We start from the raw sequence: 19,584 nt of genomic DNA on the forward strand, positions 1-19,584 counted from the left end.
CAGTTTACCCACTGTGAAGAATTTTAGGTAACTCAAAAATTCATTTCCCAGGATATTATTCAGTATAATTGGACAAGAATAATTATAGCTTATACTGTAAGTGGCATTAGGAAAAAATATAGCTGGTAGCCATCGAGAAGAGATTAGACAATAAATAACACTATAAACCATGCAATGAAATAGTCTGTAGAGATGAAGAACATTCATTATGATTCTATGTAATGTGGCTGGATCTCAGAAGCATAGTGCAAAAAGACACTATACACACGAATGTGTGTGTGTGTGTGTGTGTGTGTGTGTGTGTGTGTGTGTGTGTGTAATTATGGCAGTATCCATATAAGCTAAAAGCAAGTAAAATGAAATATACCGTTTAGGGATAAATGCACTCTGGTGTCAAATACTAAGGGAAGCAAATGATAAATACAAAACATCATGCAATGGTAATGTCTGGAGGAAAGCAAGGTAAGGGAGAAGGAAGTGAACAGGGCACCTTTGACTATAGCGGCATATTGACTGGTGCATTCATGAGCATTTATATAGTTATTGTTATTATACTTCATAACTTACATACTATCTTCTATGTATTAAACAATTCATAAATTTTTAAACATTGCATGTATTATTCTGAGAAACTCTTTAAGATAGAAGGGTAAGTACATAACCCTAATGATACAAATAAATTGTTTCTCTGGTCTTCAGTAGCTCCAGTAATATGGCTGTTTCCTGTGGAGAAAAGACAGGGACATAATTTTCCAGTATCGTATACCATCCTCAGCTTTTAGACCTTCTGCAGCACACACCTGAAGACAAAGAAGGAGCCACACCGATGCAATAGAACACTATTGGAACAGGAAGGCAGGTTCACCTCCTCTCTGGAAGACATTACTGGCTTATCTTTCTGAAGTCCACTTTACCTCAAGCACTGTTTGTAAGGTCAGGGCTAGGGAAGAGCCATACTTGGAGTCCTGCCTTACAGGGTTCGCTTGGCTCTCGAGCCAAAGAGAAACTTATTTTAAAAATGTAATGAGATCATTTCTGATAGTAAACAGAAAGCAAAACATGAAGTTTCAATGTCTTTTGGTTGCAGCTTATGAAAGTGAGGCACTCCTCCTTACTTTTCTAGAAAACTTAGCCTTATATTATAGCCTGCCTAAGGTAACTTCAGAGAGCTGAGTAGTACAGGACTTACCTCGCGTGCACAAGGTTGTGGCTTCCACACCCAGCATATGCACACACACACACACACACACACACACACACACACCACAAACACACACAAAGGTAACTTCTCTTTAAAACATGATTGTCTTTTAAAACAATATATTTTTTGAGAATTTCATATACTTACACAATATATTTTGATCATATTCACCTCCGACTTCTTTCAGATTCTCCCCATGTACAAAGCCCCCTCTCACCTTCCCATCCTTTTATTGTAAATGAGTCACAGAGTCTAATTAGTACTGCCAATACGTAAAAATGTGAGTGCAGACCTCTACCAGAACGTCCAACCTACCAGGGACCACACCCCTAAAGAAAACTGACTCCCTCTCCCTCCCCCAGTAGCTATCAATTGTGCATAGTTCCTCAGATAGGGGTGGGAGGCTCATGGGCCCCTCCCTGAGGCAATGTTGCTAAAATGTCAACTGGCTTGATCTTATGCAGGCAACCACAGCTACCATGAGCCTACGAGTATGGCAATCTTGTCTTGTTCAGGAGACATTGTTCCACCTAAGTCCTTCACAGCCTCTAGATCTTAATATCACACACACACACACACACACACACTTCCATGACAACCCCTGAGCCTTCTAGGGAATGGGTGTGATATATATGTTCCATTTATAGCTAAGTACAAAAGATATCTGTTTCCATGAAAAAAAAATAAAGCAGAAAGGTCAAAAGGATGGCTTAATATTCTCTTTGTTGTGTCAGTTTTACTGGGTTACAGTCTCCACTCCCCTCTGTTAAGTCAACACTAATATAGGTATTTCTATAGAGGTATTTGTAGATCTGATTAAAGCCCACACAAAGTGGACTACCTGCCTGTGGATCTCAGGCTTTCCCAACCAACTTTCATGTTAGATGAACCAATTCCTCGTAACAAATCTCCTACTGTTGGGTCTCTTCTTGAACCTTGATGACCAATGGTTGAGTCTAAAATGCCCACCACTAAAGATCCCAAGTCCAAGCACATGGGCTTGGCTTCCGTGTTGCTTCTCCAGAAATGTCAGCCTTTATCTTCCCATCAGCTTACACTCTAAAGTTTGCAAATAAAACACTATCACAACCATGGGAAGTAAAGGGTAAACCAGAAAGCAATCCAATTTAGCTAAAGAACTTGGAAAAATCAGAAGGATAATCAAATTTCTCCTTAGGCATTGACAGAAACATAAAACTCAATTTTTATAACAGACTGTTGAATTCCTCCAAGGAATGCTGAAATAGACGCCTAAGTGACCCGGAGGGTTCATTTAAGTATCTACATTATAGGATTTGAACTTCAATTTAAAAGAGGAAAAGTGATTCACAGTGAACCAAACAAATCACACTCTGAAATATAATGTGTGCCAATCTGCCACTTAATGGCTTATCGAGAAATACTTCATAGTTACCTGTCTGTCCTCAGAGCCTCTTCCTTTAAGAACTTCACCTTGATTATTCTGTGTCTTTAAAGTACTGAAACTGAACAGTCAAAATCCCAGTTCCATTTAAGCTCACTTCCCTTGGAGCCCAGGGCAACCTGTTACTTAAATAAGAAGGATGAATTTCACTGTATTTCAATGATTTGGGTGACATTTCCTTGACATTCACAATATGTCTATAAATTAGAAGAGCTATAGTTTTAACACAAAATGAATAAAATGATCAAAAGACTCCTCCAGCCAATGCTTACCCCCAGAGGATGGGAAGCCAATCTGATTTCTGTTCTCTACATACATCAAGTTCATACACAGAAGCATAGGGAAATCACCAATAAATTGCCTTTTCTCATTATGTTTTGGTTTGCCTTTATGTTTTCTAGCTCGTGTAATTATTCCCTGTCTTCTATAGAGGCAGATTATAGAACACCTTGATTAATCCACTGAAACCCTTAATTTACCATAATTTAGGAACCAGAAATTGTTTTCTAAATGTTAAAGCTATAGCGGGGCAAATGATAACATACCCACCTATCACAGAGCTCATCTGTGCTTCTTTTTTCTCCTTCTTCCCAAAATAGAACATAGAAGCGCAATCAAGAACAGACATACAAAGCCAGGCAGCACTAAAACTCAGGGGAGATGGCTTTTCACAGACTCTGTGATGGAGGCCTGCACTCTGAAGAAAACTCCATCCACTCCCAGGGGATGTGGATTGCAAGAGCCCTCTTTATTTAAAGCTGAATAGAGACATCCCAGCTAACACCCACTGGAGCAAACTCTATACTAGGCCTTGATCTGAACATTTTACAGTGAAGATAATATTAGTGTCTTGCTTTTATTTCTAATGCAAGGTCATGTGGCTGAAAAGCAGTAGAGCCAGGATTTAACCCCAGGATTTAATCTGCTTTATAACAGAACGTGTCTCTTATCCTACTAGGTTAGAACTGGTTTTTTTGAAAATTCTCTATCACTTAAGTAGTTGCAGCATCCCACCCATATGAAATACCCAAGGATTAGATAACAGACTGAGAATGAAATAAAACAATGCATGCAAGCTGGACAGAGTACTGGGGCCATGCATGTGAGCAGAATAAACAGACCAGTCATAAATCTAGAGTGGGAAGTACACACTAAAAGCCAGCCACAGTCTTGCTGCTCTGCCTCCCGCTAAACTGATAAAATAGTTGAGATATTTCTAAACCATGGTGACAATCATGATTCTAACAAAAGGAGTATTCTGTTTAATCACCCAGCAGCCAGCTTCCATGCTATATTTGAAACCTGTCGTCAGGAAGCCCATTGTGGTAGCTGCACAACAGAGATACCTAACAAAAAGTCCTTTTCAAAAATTGTGGAAATAGAAAGTTGAGTTGCCCAGAATACCCAGTCCCATCAGCATTACAGTGACTCAAGGTTTGGATCTTCTGTGTGACGGTCGCTGTGCTCGCTCCATTTCCAGCAAGCGGAGGCATCTGCAGATTCCGTGGGCCTTTGTGAGTCAGTGCCACAATGCTGTCTTGTCACTTTCCCTTTGCAATCTTTATCTGCTACTTGAAGTGAAGGAGGAGAGGCCTGAAATGTGTGTTTTTCAAATACATCCAGGACCACACTTCACTGGGGCTCTTCACTTGTTAAATAAAAACCACCCAACAGCTGCTACATAGGAGAGGAATACCAATCACTTCAGAAACTGAGAAACTTCAGGTCTTGAAAAACACACGCATTCAGAGCTAGCTGCGGCTATGACACTCGGAATGAAATGCTAAATCCAGGCTGCGTTTCTTGTCATCGGTCAGACTGAATGGGGGGACGCCAGCAAAGATGCAATTTCCCTTGAATGTTATTACGGAGAGCATTCATTCTTACATACACAGTATCTGTAGTCCCATTCTTGTGCGGTGTCCTCTCGAGCTCCCTGCCATGGCTATGAAGCCGTACGTTACAAGTCCTTTGGCACAATAGACATGCCAGAGGGATCAGATACACTGTTGAAATTCATTGCACGCCAGCTACAAACTAGGGGCTGTATCAATGCGTGTTGTGAGACGGATCCCCATTCTTTTCATGTCTCCCTGAATTTATTTGACAGAGTTTCAGAAGGGAAATGCGCTTGCTGGAGGGCAGGTTGTTTGGGCTTCTTGCAGTCACAAAGAGGCTGATAGATGTTCCGCTCTCTTTGCCATTATCTCAAACCTCATCATCTCAGATACCCAGCCGCACTCTGTACGGAGCAGCAGCGGGGATTCTTCCTCCGATTGTCCTTTGTCTTAGTGTTTCTGGAGGCTTCCCTAGGCAGGTTTAGACTTTTCAAAGGCGCAGCCAGCTTTGAAACACTCTTATATCAACACCCAAAAGAAAGAAAGAGGCTTTAAAAAGTTTCAGTTCAACAACAGCTAGGCCAGCTTCCGCACTTTCCTAAATATCAGATCCCAACCACTGTTTTGCAAAACATAATTCCTGGAGCCTGCAGCGCTCTCAGGCTAAGCTCCTCCTTTCAAGCAAAGTGGGTCATCTGCAAACTTCATTCCTTCCCTTCCCATCCAATTCTCAACACGCCACAGACTGTCAGCTCTCAGGGCTCTTGCTATCTTATTCTCATGACCAGTGATGGGTCAGTCGGGGTATGAGCAGATCTCCAGCTCCTTGAGATAATGTATTCCTCTTCTCTAACAAACTCTGTTCTCTTGTGCTCACTTGCTCAGTCTCTCTCCCTTCTCCTCTCCCTCCCTCTTCTTTTCTTTCCCCTCTACAACTTCTGACACCCCCTTCTTTATTTCAGTTGTGGGGATTCCTTGTCCCATTATCATTAGCCCACCTTCGCTCTGATGAACTGGCCCTAAGCAATCTTGTTCACATTCATGCTTCTAAAATGTTCTTCACATTGTTGACGATCTAAATCAAATCTTTCTCCTGAACATCAAGAACATTTTACTTCATGGTAAATACAGTAAGATATTTTGCAGAACCCCAAATTTGAGATGTCTAAAACAAAACCCATCATTTCCTCCTTCAAAAATCTAACTCTAGGGTTGTTAAGCTGCCTCAGCAGGACTAGGTTCAGCAAAGCCTGATGATCTGATGAGATCCCAGAAGCCACATGGTAGAAGGGAAGAACTGGTTGCTGCAAGCGCTCCTCTAACCTCCACACACATATTATGACACATGTATGACAAACACACACATGTACACAAACACACACGTATATACACATACACAATGAAGGAATAGTTTAGTTTTATGAAACCATGTTCCACAGAGATAGAAAACTGAGACTAACTCCATACTGGTCCTCTTCTGAGTCCCAAGCTCCTGTAATTCTCATCAAAATGGCCATGATGAATGTCGAACTGATCATCCATCCTCTGGAATTGCCCAACCCTTCCATCTTCCGTTCCTAAAAGTCAACAATCTCTACTGGTTAAACATCAAACTGAAAAGTAAGACAGACACCCCTTTCTGGAATTTCTGTTCCTACCAATCTTCGAAAGCCATGTTGTACACACTCCGGTATATGGAGTGTCTAATTTGACTGCTTACCACTTTTCTATCTTGTTATCAAACTAATAAAATTTAGTAATGAATTCATTATTCAAAACTCTGCTCAGCTGTTACCTTCTTTGAGAAGTCTTGCTCCAGCTTCATTGGGAACAGCCAAGGGTTTCCTCTTCTCCTCCCAGCCTTATTGATTCCTATTTTTATAGCACTTGGTCCTTACAGAGTAGATGAAGACTGGAAGCTTGTTCATCTTTATGTCGCCAGTATGCAGTACCATGACTCATGCATCCGAACAGTTTAATGAATGCCTTGAGAAGAAAATTGTGTGTGGGTGAATGGTATCATGCTCTACCTTCCTAAAAGCACACCTTTTTTCTAAGTTGTATGCTTTTCCCATATGGAATCCTCATTGTAACTCCAGGTGGGGTAAGGCCTAATTCTCCAAGACTTTGCTCTTTCCCCTTTCAAAGGAAGACTCTCTTAGAAAAATACGAAGTTCTAGCCACCCTCATTTAGCTAATTAGAAATTACATGCAGTAGAACTTCCTGAAAATTGAATCATTTACATCTGGGAAGGGTTGAGGTTTCCTTCTTTCTCTGCTAGCTGAACACTTAAACATCACTAGGTGAACCTATCAGAGTCCACTGCCAATACATTCACATGTCATTTCCATGACTGGCTGAATCTCATGAACCATCCCCAATCGTAGCCCGTCCTTTTCAATGATAGCAGCCCACACAGACTTGACCTCCAGATACCTCTGATGAGCCTTGCAATATGTTAAACAAGTTTGTTATGATCTTTACTAACCAATGATTATGAGGCACTTCCGGTTTTTCTATAGCACAAGCATACTCCACAGCTCCCAGGCTGTCACCTTGTAAATCAAACTCACCATTCCACCAGAAGAGGTAAAGTGTTTTAATAGTGTGCATTAACACATTAATACCATGAAAGTAGGACTTTTTACACACACACACACACACACACACACACACACACTACCTCTTCCCAGTGTCTCAGAGAAATAATTAAAAAGGAACTACTTAGTGCATATAGGATTCCAGCTAGATAAATTCTGCATTTCTGTCACATAATCTCATAATTGCATTCAGAACCCATTCCAACCAAATCATTCCCCAGGCTTACAGGGATACTTTCTTTCCCACAGCCCTCTTTTTTATAAGGTTATTTTGCTTGTTGTTAGAGATGTTTATTTGTTCTTCTTGGTAGTTTGGGAATTTTGTTCCCTTGTATAAACTGGAATCAAGACAGGATTTTCATACCTGTTACACAAATACTCTGCCACTGAACTACATTTTGAAACATTTAAGAGGCTCCCTAGAAGACAAATCTGAAGCAGGTGGCTTTGACTAGGTAGATGTCACAGTTCAGTCTGAAAGTAGCCCAATGTACACTAAACCTGTATCTGCCAAAATGCTGTAACCATCAAGTAAAGTTGCTACACACACACAATGAACACAAACACAGTAAACAGTAATTGTATTAACATCCAAATTTATGGCGCACAGGATGCTTGATAATAGAACATAATATGTGTTGACCACTATAAATATATCCTAAGCCATTTTTATATAAATTTCCAATGTTTAATTCAGTAAGTTCTTGGTTTCTATGTACAATGTATTCTCTAAGAACTTTACATGACAAATAATTTCTACTCCATCTTAAGGGTTGTTCTGCTCAGCCTGGTCTGCTGTAACACATTGCCATTGACTTGAAGGCTAAAACAGCAAGAGTTTGTTTTACATTTAGAGTTTTGAAGGTCTAAAGTCAAGATTCCTACAGGTCCAGTTCTCCTGAAGGCTTTCTTCCAGGGATGTAGACACCTTCTTGTGTCCTCACAGAGTAAGCAGTGGGGGTCAAGGGAAGGAGGAGAACCTCATCTTATAACACCATTAGGTTGATTCATGAGTTGTACACCCTCATGACCTAATTACCTACACAGGCCCCATACCCCAACACCATCACTCGGAAGTCAGGAGTTCAACCTAAGGAGATATGGACATAAATGTTCAGCCCGTAACAAACTTACACTGACTCAGTGAAAAGTCAAATGGGTGGGAGGTAGGGGGTGGGGAACCAAGGAAAGTCAGAGAAGAATTTTTAGTGCAAAAACCAGAACTCATTCTAATTGAGCAAAGAGAAATTTTATGCCCATTATAGGCAGAAAGCCGGAAGCTGCCTAACGAAGGCCCTGTGCTTACCCACAGTAGATTTAAAACTCCCTAATGAACAATTATCTCTGCTAACTTCTGCTAGACAAGCACTCCCTTTGCCTTCCAGTTTAACTCCTCCACAAAATACATTTGTTTTTCTGCCCTTAACCTTTTAAGCCAAGTGGATACCAAAGCATTTTAATGCCTTCTCTGAAATCAGACCCATTAACATTGCAACAAAATATTCAGGCATTAGTCATTGTCCACAAAGGTTGTTCCAATTCCTTTTGCCTTTATATATATATATATATATATTTGCTAATGAGAGTGTTAAGGAATTCTCTTCCTCCCAGATGACACTCTAAGTTGATTCTTAGTGACCCAATTAAACAGATATAATAATAACTCAAATCTTCATTAAGGGAAAGAAAGAAAAGAGATCAGAGAGAACATGTGATTTTTTTTAAACATTATTAAAAAGAATACTGAAGAAAATATATGAAACTTTTAGCATCCAATAATATGATTGTGTACAGGTGACTGCCTATACAGTAGTATAAGTTCTTTTTTGAGATTTGAAATGGCTCTTAACTGAAGTTTTGTTGCTGCGTTATTGTTAGGATGGCTGTTGTTGTTGTTGCTGCTGATTCGAAGCTTGGTCTCATGTGTCCCAGGTTGGCCTCCAGCTCACTGTGTAATCAAGTAAGACCTTGATCTTCTTTCTGGTCTTCTTCCTCTACCTCTTTAATGCTGGATTCAGACATGTGCCACCACTCTGTTTATGCAGTGTCTGGACAATATGGGACTCTAGAGTAAGAAAGGAAAGTACTCTACCAAACTGATCTAAGTCCCCAGCCCCTCATAACTGAAGAACAAAAATAGGTAATAAAAAAGTAACTGTCTTAAATCAGACAAACCAAACATCAGAGATTTCCGATTCCCTACTCTCTAAACTCCCACATTCTGCTTTGTCAGTTTTCACCCCTGGTTAAATGTTTTGTCCTTGTCCTCTTCTATGCCACCAAGCATTGCTACACAAAATCATTTATGTTAGACACAATGTAAGTTCACCCCTGTAACCTAAGGTAAGAGATGCACTGTTCCTTAGCAATTTGCCTTTTCCCTGCACTTACTGAATGAGTATTGTTGGAGGAGGCCACTTGTTTGTTTCCCAGCTGCCCATAAACTGAAATAAACACACAGAAACCATATTATTTAAATCACTGCTTGGCCCATTAGCTCTAACTTCTTATTGGCTAACTCTTACATATTAATTTAACCCGTTTCTATTAATCTGTGTATTGCCATGTGTCTGTGCCTTACTGGCTAAAAGAATTCCTGCATCCATCTCTGGCGGGGCTACACGGCTTCTCTCCAACTCTGTCCTTCTTTCTCCCAGCATTCAGTTTAGTTTTCCCTGCATACCTCTATATTTTTGCCCTGTCAGGCCAAGCCAGTTTTCTTTATTAATTAACCAATCGTATTCACAGCATACAAAGGGGAATTCCACATCAGGGTATCACTTTTCCCACTGACCATCCTAAACCTGTTCTTCTTTACTTCACTTCCTTGAAAGATTTTTGGAATTTTGGTTGACTTTATTTACATGTATTAGTTTCTAGAGAGTTTTTCAAGTCATGTGTCAGGTAAGTACCTTTGGTTCATACTTTCTAGTACAGTCATATGATGGAGGAAGGTCATTGGCTAATAAAGGAACTGCCTTGGCCCATTTTATTGGTTAGAACATAGGTAGGTGGAGTAAACAGAACAGAATGCTGGGAGGAAGAGGAAGTGAGATCAGACTCCACAGCTCTCCTCTCGGGAGCAGACGCCTCAGAGAGAGACGCCATGCTACCCTCTCCCAGGCAGATGCTCGGACCCAGGATGGACGTAGGCTAGAATCTTCCCGGTAAGTGCACCTTGGGGTGCTACACACAGATGATTAGAAATGGGCTAAATTAATATGTGAGAATTAGCCTAGAAGAGGCTAGATAGAAATGGGCCAAGCAGTGATTAAATGAATACAGTTTGTGTGTTGTTATTTCGGGCATAAGCTAGCCAGGCATCCGGGGTGTTGGGGACGCAGCCCCGCCGCTCTTATTACTACAGTCATATCTTTCTAAGAATACCAAACATGGAACTATATTTGGATATCTTGTCTATAGAACTACAAGATTAAGTCATGGAAAAGTTTGAGATGCCTTTTGATATTATACCATGAATCTTGTCAGGTAACCAGTCCCTAAACTATCCCCAAATATTGCCCAGTTCCTAAAGTTCTAAAACATCCTCCTCTTTGATACTGAACAGGCCAGGCCTATGATTGCTTCCAACAAGTGGAATGTGAAAAGACGTTTGATAGATATCACTCCAATATTAATGCTATGACATATGGCTTCACCTTAACAGACTGGATTATGATTCTCTTTGAAAACAGTTGTCCTGAAGAAGACATGTAGGCTATAGGGCCTCCAGTCAGTAGCCAGAAGGAAACCTGCACTACCAATCACATATCCTCAAGAAAATGGATTTTGATAGCAACATGAATGAGCTCATTTTTCCCCAGTTAAGCCTCCCAGTGAAGAGGCAACCCAGCCAACACCTTGGTGCAATGTCAAGAGATGCTGACCTGAAGAGCAACTAAACCATGTCACAAACCCTGAGTCATCTCAATATATGCACCTTGTCTTGCATGGAGTCTGTGTGATTTACTGTATAGCAATATAAAATTAATATGGTCAGTAGAATTTTTTTCCAAGGAAAGAAGAGAAAGGATGAAAAAAGCAGAAAGTCAAAGGTAGACGATGCAGAGTTACATCTAACTGAAAAGTCCAGAGAGAGAGAATGGACCCAGAAAGGCCCTGATTGGCACACACACTGAACATGACTACTTGAGAAGGAAGTCTCTCTGAGCTGCTGCTCTGAGAAAAGTCAAATTTTCATGGAATTACATATGAACTATTATACAGTTTGGTTTTTACCTCATCAATGGAGGGAGTGAGAATATCTGATTCAGTTCATAAGCCAAGCAGTAAACACTAAGTGCTTTGCGTGTGTTAATCACCACAGCCTAGGTAAGTGTCTTAAGTACCAATTCAGAGATGAGAGAAATGAAGCATGTGGATGCTGGGTGATTCGCTAAGCACTGTGCTAGAACTAAACTCCAGCCTGTCTCCAAAGCTGTAGGTCTCAACAGGCACTGCGGAGAGGAGAATGATGAAGGTCAGTGAGAGTGGCGTGGAAAAGATATGGATGGACCCTGAGAGTAGAAACTCAGGGGAAAACAAAACGATAGCAACCACCCACTGCAGAGTTAAGCAGAAAGCAGGAACCAGCGCTTTGAAGAATTAAATAAATTAAACGTTTTTCACAGTATCAATGAAAAGACGCAAATAATCTTTAAGCCAAGAAGTTATATCCTTGGGCAGAAGACTGAGTTTAAAAAAAAAAAATAATGAGATTACACAGGAGGGTATCAAAGCATGGACAGATAAACTCAGCCACTATAAGAAATTTCAAACCAGAGGAAAAACTTTACTAATACTTTTCACCTAGAAACTGAAAATTAGTATCAAATTTCCTTGTTCGGTTTTATGCTTGTAGCACTGTGCCATATGAACTAAAGTTGTCCCCCACTCCTCCAAATCAAGATATTGTCTCCAAATTGTATTGGTGTTTAATAAATCTGTGAATTGGAGAACTGCCCACGCTATTAGAGGCAGGCATGGGGGCTGAATGGTGTCAGAGTTCTTACAATGAACATTATGGTGACAAGAATTGACAAACCCATCACCAAGTCAGTCTTCACAAGGTGTGGCTCTGCCCATGTGGGGATATTTTACGCTAAAGTGTTATCTTGAATTCATTCATTACTCCCCAGGTTGATCTTATTGGGAAATAGTGGAGAGTTTAAGATGTAGAGCCTAGTGGAAGGTGTTTTGATTGTAGAGAAGGGAATCTCAGTCCTTCCTCTTTCCTCTTTTTGCATCCTGGCCATGAAATGAACATTTCACAGTCAACAGATCCAACTGACCATAGACTGAAACCTCCAAACCTACGAAAAAAAAATAAAGCTTTCATCTCTGTAAGTTTATTTCACGGTTGGTTACAGTAACAGAAAGGTGACAAAGATGCTTTATAAGCTAGGAAGTCACCCAAGAAGGGCCAGAATTCTCTGGGAAACAGAAGGAACCTGGGTGGGTAGCGATCTACAAACACAGTCATGGACCAACTGAGGATTGGTACTATCAGAAAGCAGGCTTCAAAAGAGAGTGGGTATGCAGGATATAGACAATGTGAACACACATGGAATCAGGTTGAGCACTTTGCTGCTCCCACTAACCAGGTTGCAGCAGCTGGTTCAGCAGGAATCTCCGCACACCGCCCTTGCCTGAGCGAGATTTCTCACAATACCTTTCCTAACTATGTCACTGATGCTTCTGGATCAGTGTGGTTTGTGTCATTCTTCATGGGCCTGCCCTGAACGAAGCAAGCATTTCTGGCCCTCTGCGAACACTCAGTTTACAACCCTGTTTTTCTTCCACAAAAGACAAACATTGTCAAGGCATGTAAGTACCTCTAGCAGCGTTGGATCCATCATCAAAGAGGGCTTATGAGGCCGACAAGCACTTATTGATTTCTGGGCCTGTGCAGGATGATGGAGCACTCTTCCTTCAGACACTTCACCTGTTAGTGGCAGAGCAGCTACCACCTGCTTGATGCCAGCCAGGCAGTGGCATGCAGCTGCTCGGGATGTCGGATTTACCCCTTGATGTGAGATGATTGGACAGTAGGGAACGGTATCAGAAACATGGGGTCAGAAGTTACATAATGCCTTTGAGGATCCTAAAGCGAGCCACAGCAGGGACATTGATACCATTTTCCAAGAGAATCTGCGAGAGTCTCCCATTCATTAGCTCTCTCCTCCTGTCTGTGTTCATTTTGGTCTCCAACCCAGCTTTTATCCAAAGACGTTTGATCTGTCCTTACTCTACTGTTTCATCTTTTTAATACCTAACTCAGCTGTTCACTTTATAATCTGGACATAATTTAATCAAAAACTCAGCCCTAAACTGAGAAGATAGCTCAATAGGTAAGAACCTGGCATGTAAGTACTTTAGAACCTGAGTTCCATCCCCAGAACCCACATAATGAAGCTGAGCAGGGTACTGCAGACTTGTAATCCCAATACTGCAGAGGTAGAGATGGGCAAATTCCCAGGGCTCCTTAAAGAGGCAGCCTAGACGTACTTAGTGAGTTTTAAACTAGTAAGAAATCATGTTTCAAGTATGCCTGCATGGGAGTTGGAGAGATGGCTCGTCAACTAAGAGCACTTGTGACTATTTCACAAGGCCATGTCTGTGCTCCATGGACCCACACAAAGGTGACAACTGCCAATAATTCCAGCTCCAGAGTATCTGCTACCCTCTTCTAGCATCTGAGGGCACTGGAAGCATTTGCTACACAGACATAAATACAGACAAAATGTCCACAAAACAAGAATAAATAAATCATTTTTCAAAACCTACTTACCTCTGTAGGGTCTAGCATGGTGAATCTTCCCACTCCCCTCCAAGCCCAACATCTCCCCAGCCCACCAGATCTAGTCCGGATCCCACACTGAGTTCTCCAACCTTCTCTGGCCTCCTGAGCCTGAACCACAAATGATCTCTAGGCTTTGGCAAGGACCCTCCCTACCTATCCCCCAACCCAAAGTCACTTTGAGCCAAAAGATCCTGAAGCAATGCACTCCAAAAACCCTACAAGACCATGATGGCCAACCTTAACTAGAGAAGAAAAGAAACAGCGAAAGTACATAATTGAAGGAGAAAGAAAAACTTTCCATAATAAAAACGGCCTTAAAAATTATAGCCAAAAAAACAAATACAAGAAGAAAGGAAGAAAAAAAATAGGAAGCAGTATTTAGTACTGAAGAGAGGAAGGTGCTTAGTTGAGGAATTGTGACAAGAAATACAAAGCCATGGTTACTAAGACATAAAATACTGCTGAGAACACAAACAACAAAAATCAAAGATCAACAAAAAACAAAGATCAAAAATAAAATAGACATTTCAATAGTACCTTTAAATATCAATGGCCTCAACTCTCCAATCAATCTGGCTGACTGAAAGGATCAAGAAGCAAAGTCCATCTATCTGTTGACTACAAGAAACACATCTCTAACACCCAAGCACCCACCCTGGCCTCGAGGATGCTACTATGGTGGAGAGACAGGAAAAATAGAATATTAGGAGGAGAAATGAGAAAGAGGCAGTCCACTGTGGGGCAAGATGAAACCGAAAAACATGCCAGCGGTGAGGAAGAGGCCCTCGGTAACTGCATTGCTACCAAGGGCCATTTGGACGTCTGTAGTCTGGTTTGCTGCCTGAGGCCATGTCGCTGGGGGACCAAACTGATTTGAGTGGCCTGAGCTGGCACGTGAGGCCATGGTGATGTCCAGGCCCAGACTGCCACCAAGGGCCATATCTTGGTCAGTGGTCTTACTGGGCGGGGTGTGTGTTGATATCTGAGGCCCATGTTACCACCAATGACCATGAGGAGCATGTCAGTGATCTGGGCTGCCACCTGAAGCCATATTGATGTCGGAGGGCTGTGCTGAGCTGACCCTGCCCCTCACCAGCCACAGAACCTGGGAGAACCGGTATCATCCCTTGCTGACCTGCAGTGCCAACAGTGATGTGAGTGTAGGAAAGCTCATCTTGCTCCTCGTGGCATGGGTACCTCACCAAGGCGGCAAGGAAGAGCTGGCCCCCGTGGCATGGGCATGGGCGTGGGCGAGAGGCGAGGGTGGCAAGGGAGCTTAGACCTAGGTTTACCAACTCAGTCACCACCCAGGCCCAGATTCGGAGCCTTGAGCTGGCCCACCCAGTCTATGAACTGTTAGAATGTGCGTTAAGGGGCTGGTCCTGCAGAAACATAGATAGTCACAGACTCTCCATGACTCTGGACAACAGCAGAACATACGAGAGGAGTCTGGGCGAGGGTGCAGCATTGATGGCGTAGCAGAAGCCAGAGGCCTCAAACCAGACCAATGACTCATGACAATGAACGTTTGCAAGTAAAGTTATTTGGGCAAAAACGTATGCTGTGTCTCACACCGCAACTTCCAATACTGTTACTGTGAATGAGTATGTGATGGAGAAGCGGGAAAGATGGAGGAGCAGAGGTACAAGTTCGGTGGCAGCTCCGACCTAAACAGCAAAGAACACGCATTCTACTCAGCAGCACATGGAGCTTCTCTAAAACAGACCGCAGCCTGGGACACAAAACAATCTTTACAATTTCAAAAAGATTGAACTCCCTCTTTGAATTCCGCCTGATCACAATGCAATAAGACAAAACAAACAGCAGACAGACCTCTAGCGAATACGCAAGCTCACGGAGATTAAGGAGCTCATTGCGGAACAGTGAGTGGGTCAAAGAGGAAATTAAGAAAGAACGTTTTTAATTCCTGGAAATAAACAAAAATGATAACACAACACAACAAAAATTCTGGGACACACTGAAAGTCTTCTTTCATTTCTTTTCTCTTTTCATTCTTTTTTACTTCCTTTTTATTTATTCTGTGTATCTTTGACATTGTGTATCTTGATCCCATTTCTTTCTCCTGCCCCTTCACATCCACCCTCCACTCCTGCACCTCCCCCCAAAAAAAAATACAAAATTTAAGAAAAATAAAAGGAAGAAGGGGGGTGAAAAATCTCATCATGGAAGCTGCAGTGTGACACAGTGAGTCACGCAGCTTTACTTGCAGTGTTCGCTGCAAAGTCATTGATCTAGTTCGAGGTCTCTGGTTTCTGCTACACTATCAATGTTGGACTAGGATTCTTCTTGGATAGCCTGTTGTTGCCCTGTGTTGTAGATACTGCAGACCCTGCAGCTTTGGGTCTGCGGATCAGGTCTCTTCATGTGCTCCGGCAGATAATAGATGGGGTGGATGTTGGGACGAGACAAATCATAACCCTGGTTCCGGGCACGAGCAGCTGCTGTAGGGTTGGTCGGCCAGCCGGTTCTCCCACGGTCCTCACCACCAGGGTGAGCCCAGCATTGCTCTGGCTAATTCGCCTATTGCAGTGGATTTCACAGCCTCAGAGCTGTCCCCATCACCCATCTGTGCTGCAACTGCATGGGTGGAGAGTTGTCACCTCCCCACCACTCCCTGCCACCTAACAAAGCCTGAGGCAGATGTGAGAAGCTATCAAGAGGTCACAAGAGTAGCAGAGCTGTCCCTGCCCCCCACCAGCTGAAGCATGCAGAAGAGTGGTCCTTGTACCTCACTTGGGCAACACAATAGATCTGGCCCTAGTGGCAGAAGTGTGGGAGAGCCGACCCTGAAAGCCTGCATTCTTATAGCCCCCTAGACCACCCAGCCCAGAAGGGGACCCACTCACTGTGAACCAGACCCTCCCACATCAATTATAAATCAAGAAAACGTGCCACAGCGTGACCAATCTCCGGGTCCATTATGTCTCCAACCTTCTTTGGCCTCCAAAGCCTGATTGATATTAAGTTTGAATTCTTCCTTTTTCAGCAGAGCTTCCAAAACACACAGAAACAATTAATCAATCACAATTAAAAAATTAATTAATTAATCACAAACAATCAGTCTCTAGGAAATACATGTAAAACTAGTCTTTAGATTTTCACTGATTTTCATTCCCATGAATACCCTCATAGCAGTGGTGTTTTATAACCTGAAACTCTCCGATCCATACCATTGCTGCATCCTTCAGTGTTCAGTCCCTTTCCATTCCAGTGCTACAAGATGCCACCAAAAATCTTCCAAAATCTGTGTTTACAAAGCTCAGTTCTGATTAGGCCACCCCGTGCTACTTAACAAGACTCTCACATGGAGATAAACTGTCATAACTGGAGATGGTTTTGAAACTCACTATTTCTTACTTAATAAAATCCAAGTATCTTGTCACAGCCTCCAGATAATTCTACGGTCATAGAGTTGTTCGTTGAAAGACATTTAGACACATCTTGCCCTAGCCTCCTCAAATGCAATCCCAAAATGTCTTTTCCTGTCTCGTCTTCCTCACTACCTCCAGCACATCCTTTGCTTGAGCAGACTGAGCCAATCATATCTCTGTCACTTCTGCCTCGGTGGCTATTCTCAAAAGCTTTCCTCTGTCCAGATGTTCTTCCCTCAAAGTCTGTCAAAATGTGTTCATTTTTCTAAGTTCCAGGTCAGATGTCCCCTCCTTCACAAATGCTTTCATGATCCTTGCAAATTAAAACTTGTCCCTCCTGAAATTTTCATAACTCTGCTGTAATCCCTTCTCCAGGCGTGGGAACATACTGCCCGGGCTGTAAACAGTTGGGCATCACCTGCTGCTGTCCCAACTGTAGACTCCTGAAGGAGAAGAAACTTGGCTAATTTATTTGTGAGCCTTCTGTGTTATTTTGTTCTGCACTTTAAGGGAAAAAGAAAGACTATTTCCAAGCTATTATTTTCTCCATGTTCTAAAAGACGTCATTGATAGAAGTGAAATTCGAAAATTTCAAGTGAAACCTCACTTTTTGACTGCCAGCCGTGAGCATTGCTTTAGGAAAGAATAGATTTCATCTTAGATCTCTATCAAGTAGGAAGCCAGGTCATATTATAGCGAATTTTATTAGATAAATATTTGTAAAGTATCGACCACATGCTGGGGACATTCTGCCAGGTTCTTTGGAAGTACACGAGCATCTACTCATTAAGACGGACATAGTCTAGTGAGATGAAACTAAATTTTACAGAGCTGTAGCAGCGCAAGTGCCATATGAGGAGAAATCTGCTGTGAGGATTTAAATAAGCGTAAAACCAGGGGGGAAATCTCTAAGGAAAGGCAGAAGCATATGGACCGCAAAGCCACTCAGGCTCGTTGGGATCCTCCTAACTCCATACACATGGCACAGGCTTGAGCAAAACCCTGAACTACTCCAGAACTCGGATTCCTCACCCACAAAAGGAGACCAGCCATAATGTACATTCAGCTAGTTTTCCTAAAACATAAGCGCTCAGAAAATAATATAATGCCTTCCCTCCTCTGTCTTTTTCTGGTCCGCAAAGACACCAAAAAAATTAGTCACAGTTCCGGACTCACTTTAGTTCTAAGCAGAATGAGTTGGATCTTTTACCACACTTCAAAATGAGAACCCTGAAAGACCAAATTCCTGGGGTGCTCACATAGCCGAGAATGAGCCTCTGAGAGGACTGCTAAAGTTTCCCTGCAGGTGGTGGCTTTGGTTTGGGGTGGTAAAATCGAGTGCAATTGTCCCAGTATATCAGAGTGGCTTCTCTTCTCCACATGATGGTAAATAATTAAGGCCCCACCCCACAGTTATAAATAGGTTCAGCCTCCAGTGGTTTCAAATTTACCATCTTTCTCAAGTGGCTATTTTACTGTTAGAACTCAGTCTCTTCTTTCTGTTTACGCCGGCACTGAGCAGTAAGGATTTTTGTTCTTTAGACAAGTTCAATAAAAGCACTAAAGCTGGTGTTTTATAAGGCTTTGATGCGGCATCATCAAGAATATCCATTTTGTAATAAGAAACATATCTTCCTGCTTCCTGGTTCCAAGATCCTTGGGACCCACAAATATCTCTCAGCAAAGGAGTCAAGCATCTCTCAAGCTGTAACACACACTCAAACTACAATCTTAGCTGTCTTTACCAGTCTGTCAGTTCTAGCGGCACTACAGGATATATCTTTTTTTAATTATCGTACCACACTTCACTGTTTTCTATGCTTTAAAATCATTTACAGTTGGGCATGATGGCAAAAATCTGTAACTGCGGCCATTCAGGAGGCTGGGAAACTGACAGGGTGTTGAGACCAACCTGGCCTACATTGCAAGGCCCTTCTTCAAAAGAACAACCAACCAAAACCCAAAAAATCAAATCACTTAGATCTGTTATTAAGGGGGGGCATCAGTGGCGTGCTACTATTCTTTTCGTTTTGTTTTGTTTTGTTTTGTTTTTGAGACAAGATCTGCCTACGTATCTTAATCTCCCCTAAGCTACCTAATTATCCCCCGTAGAAGATACCATCTCAAACTGATTCAACAAAAATGTATGACTCTTTGGTATGCCAGAAACTCCTCTAGGTTCTAGGTATTTAGTACAAAATCCTGAAGGAGATGAACTGTATTTTAAGTACTTACACTGGAATGCTTGAGAAATGGGAGTAGGGAAGTTACGTTGCAGGCATGGGTTTTCTAAGAGAAAATGAGACTTCATAACAAGGAGAGCAATC

The 19,584-nt window shown here is 42.1% G+C and overlaps 1 protein-coding gene across 1 annotated transcript in view; it reads left to right on the forward strand.

Moving 5' to 3' along the window:
• The window catches only part of LOC142834730 (ubiquitin domain-containing protein 2-like), an 81,432-nt gene that overhangs the window by 22,517 nt on the left and 39,331 nt on the right, over positions 1 to 19,584 (forward strand). Inside the window, 1 exon segment of the mRNA XM_075947552.1 lies at positions 16,204 to 16,376. Coding sequence (XP_075803667.1) covers positions 16,204 to 16,376 — 173 coding nt within the window.

This window comes from Microtus pennsylvanicus, chromosome 14 (assembly GCF_037038515.1).
Source record: "Microtus pennsylvanicus isolate mMicPen1 chromosome 14, mMicPen1.hap1, whole genome shotgun sequence".
NCBI lineage: Eukaryota > Metazoa > Chordata > Mammalia > Rodentia > Cricetidae > Microtus > Microtus pennsylvanicus.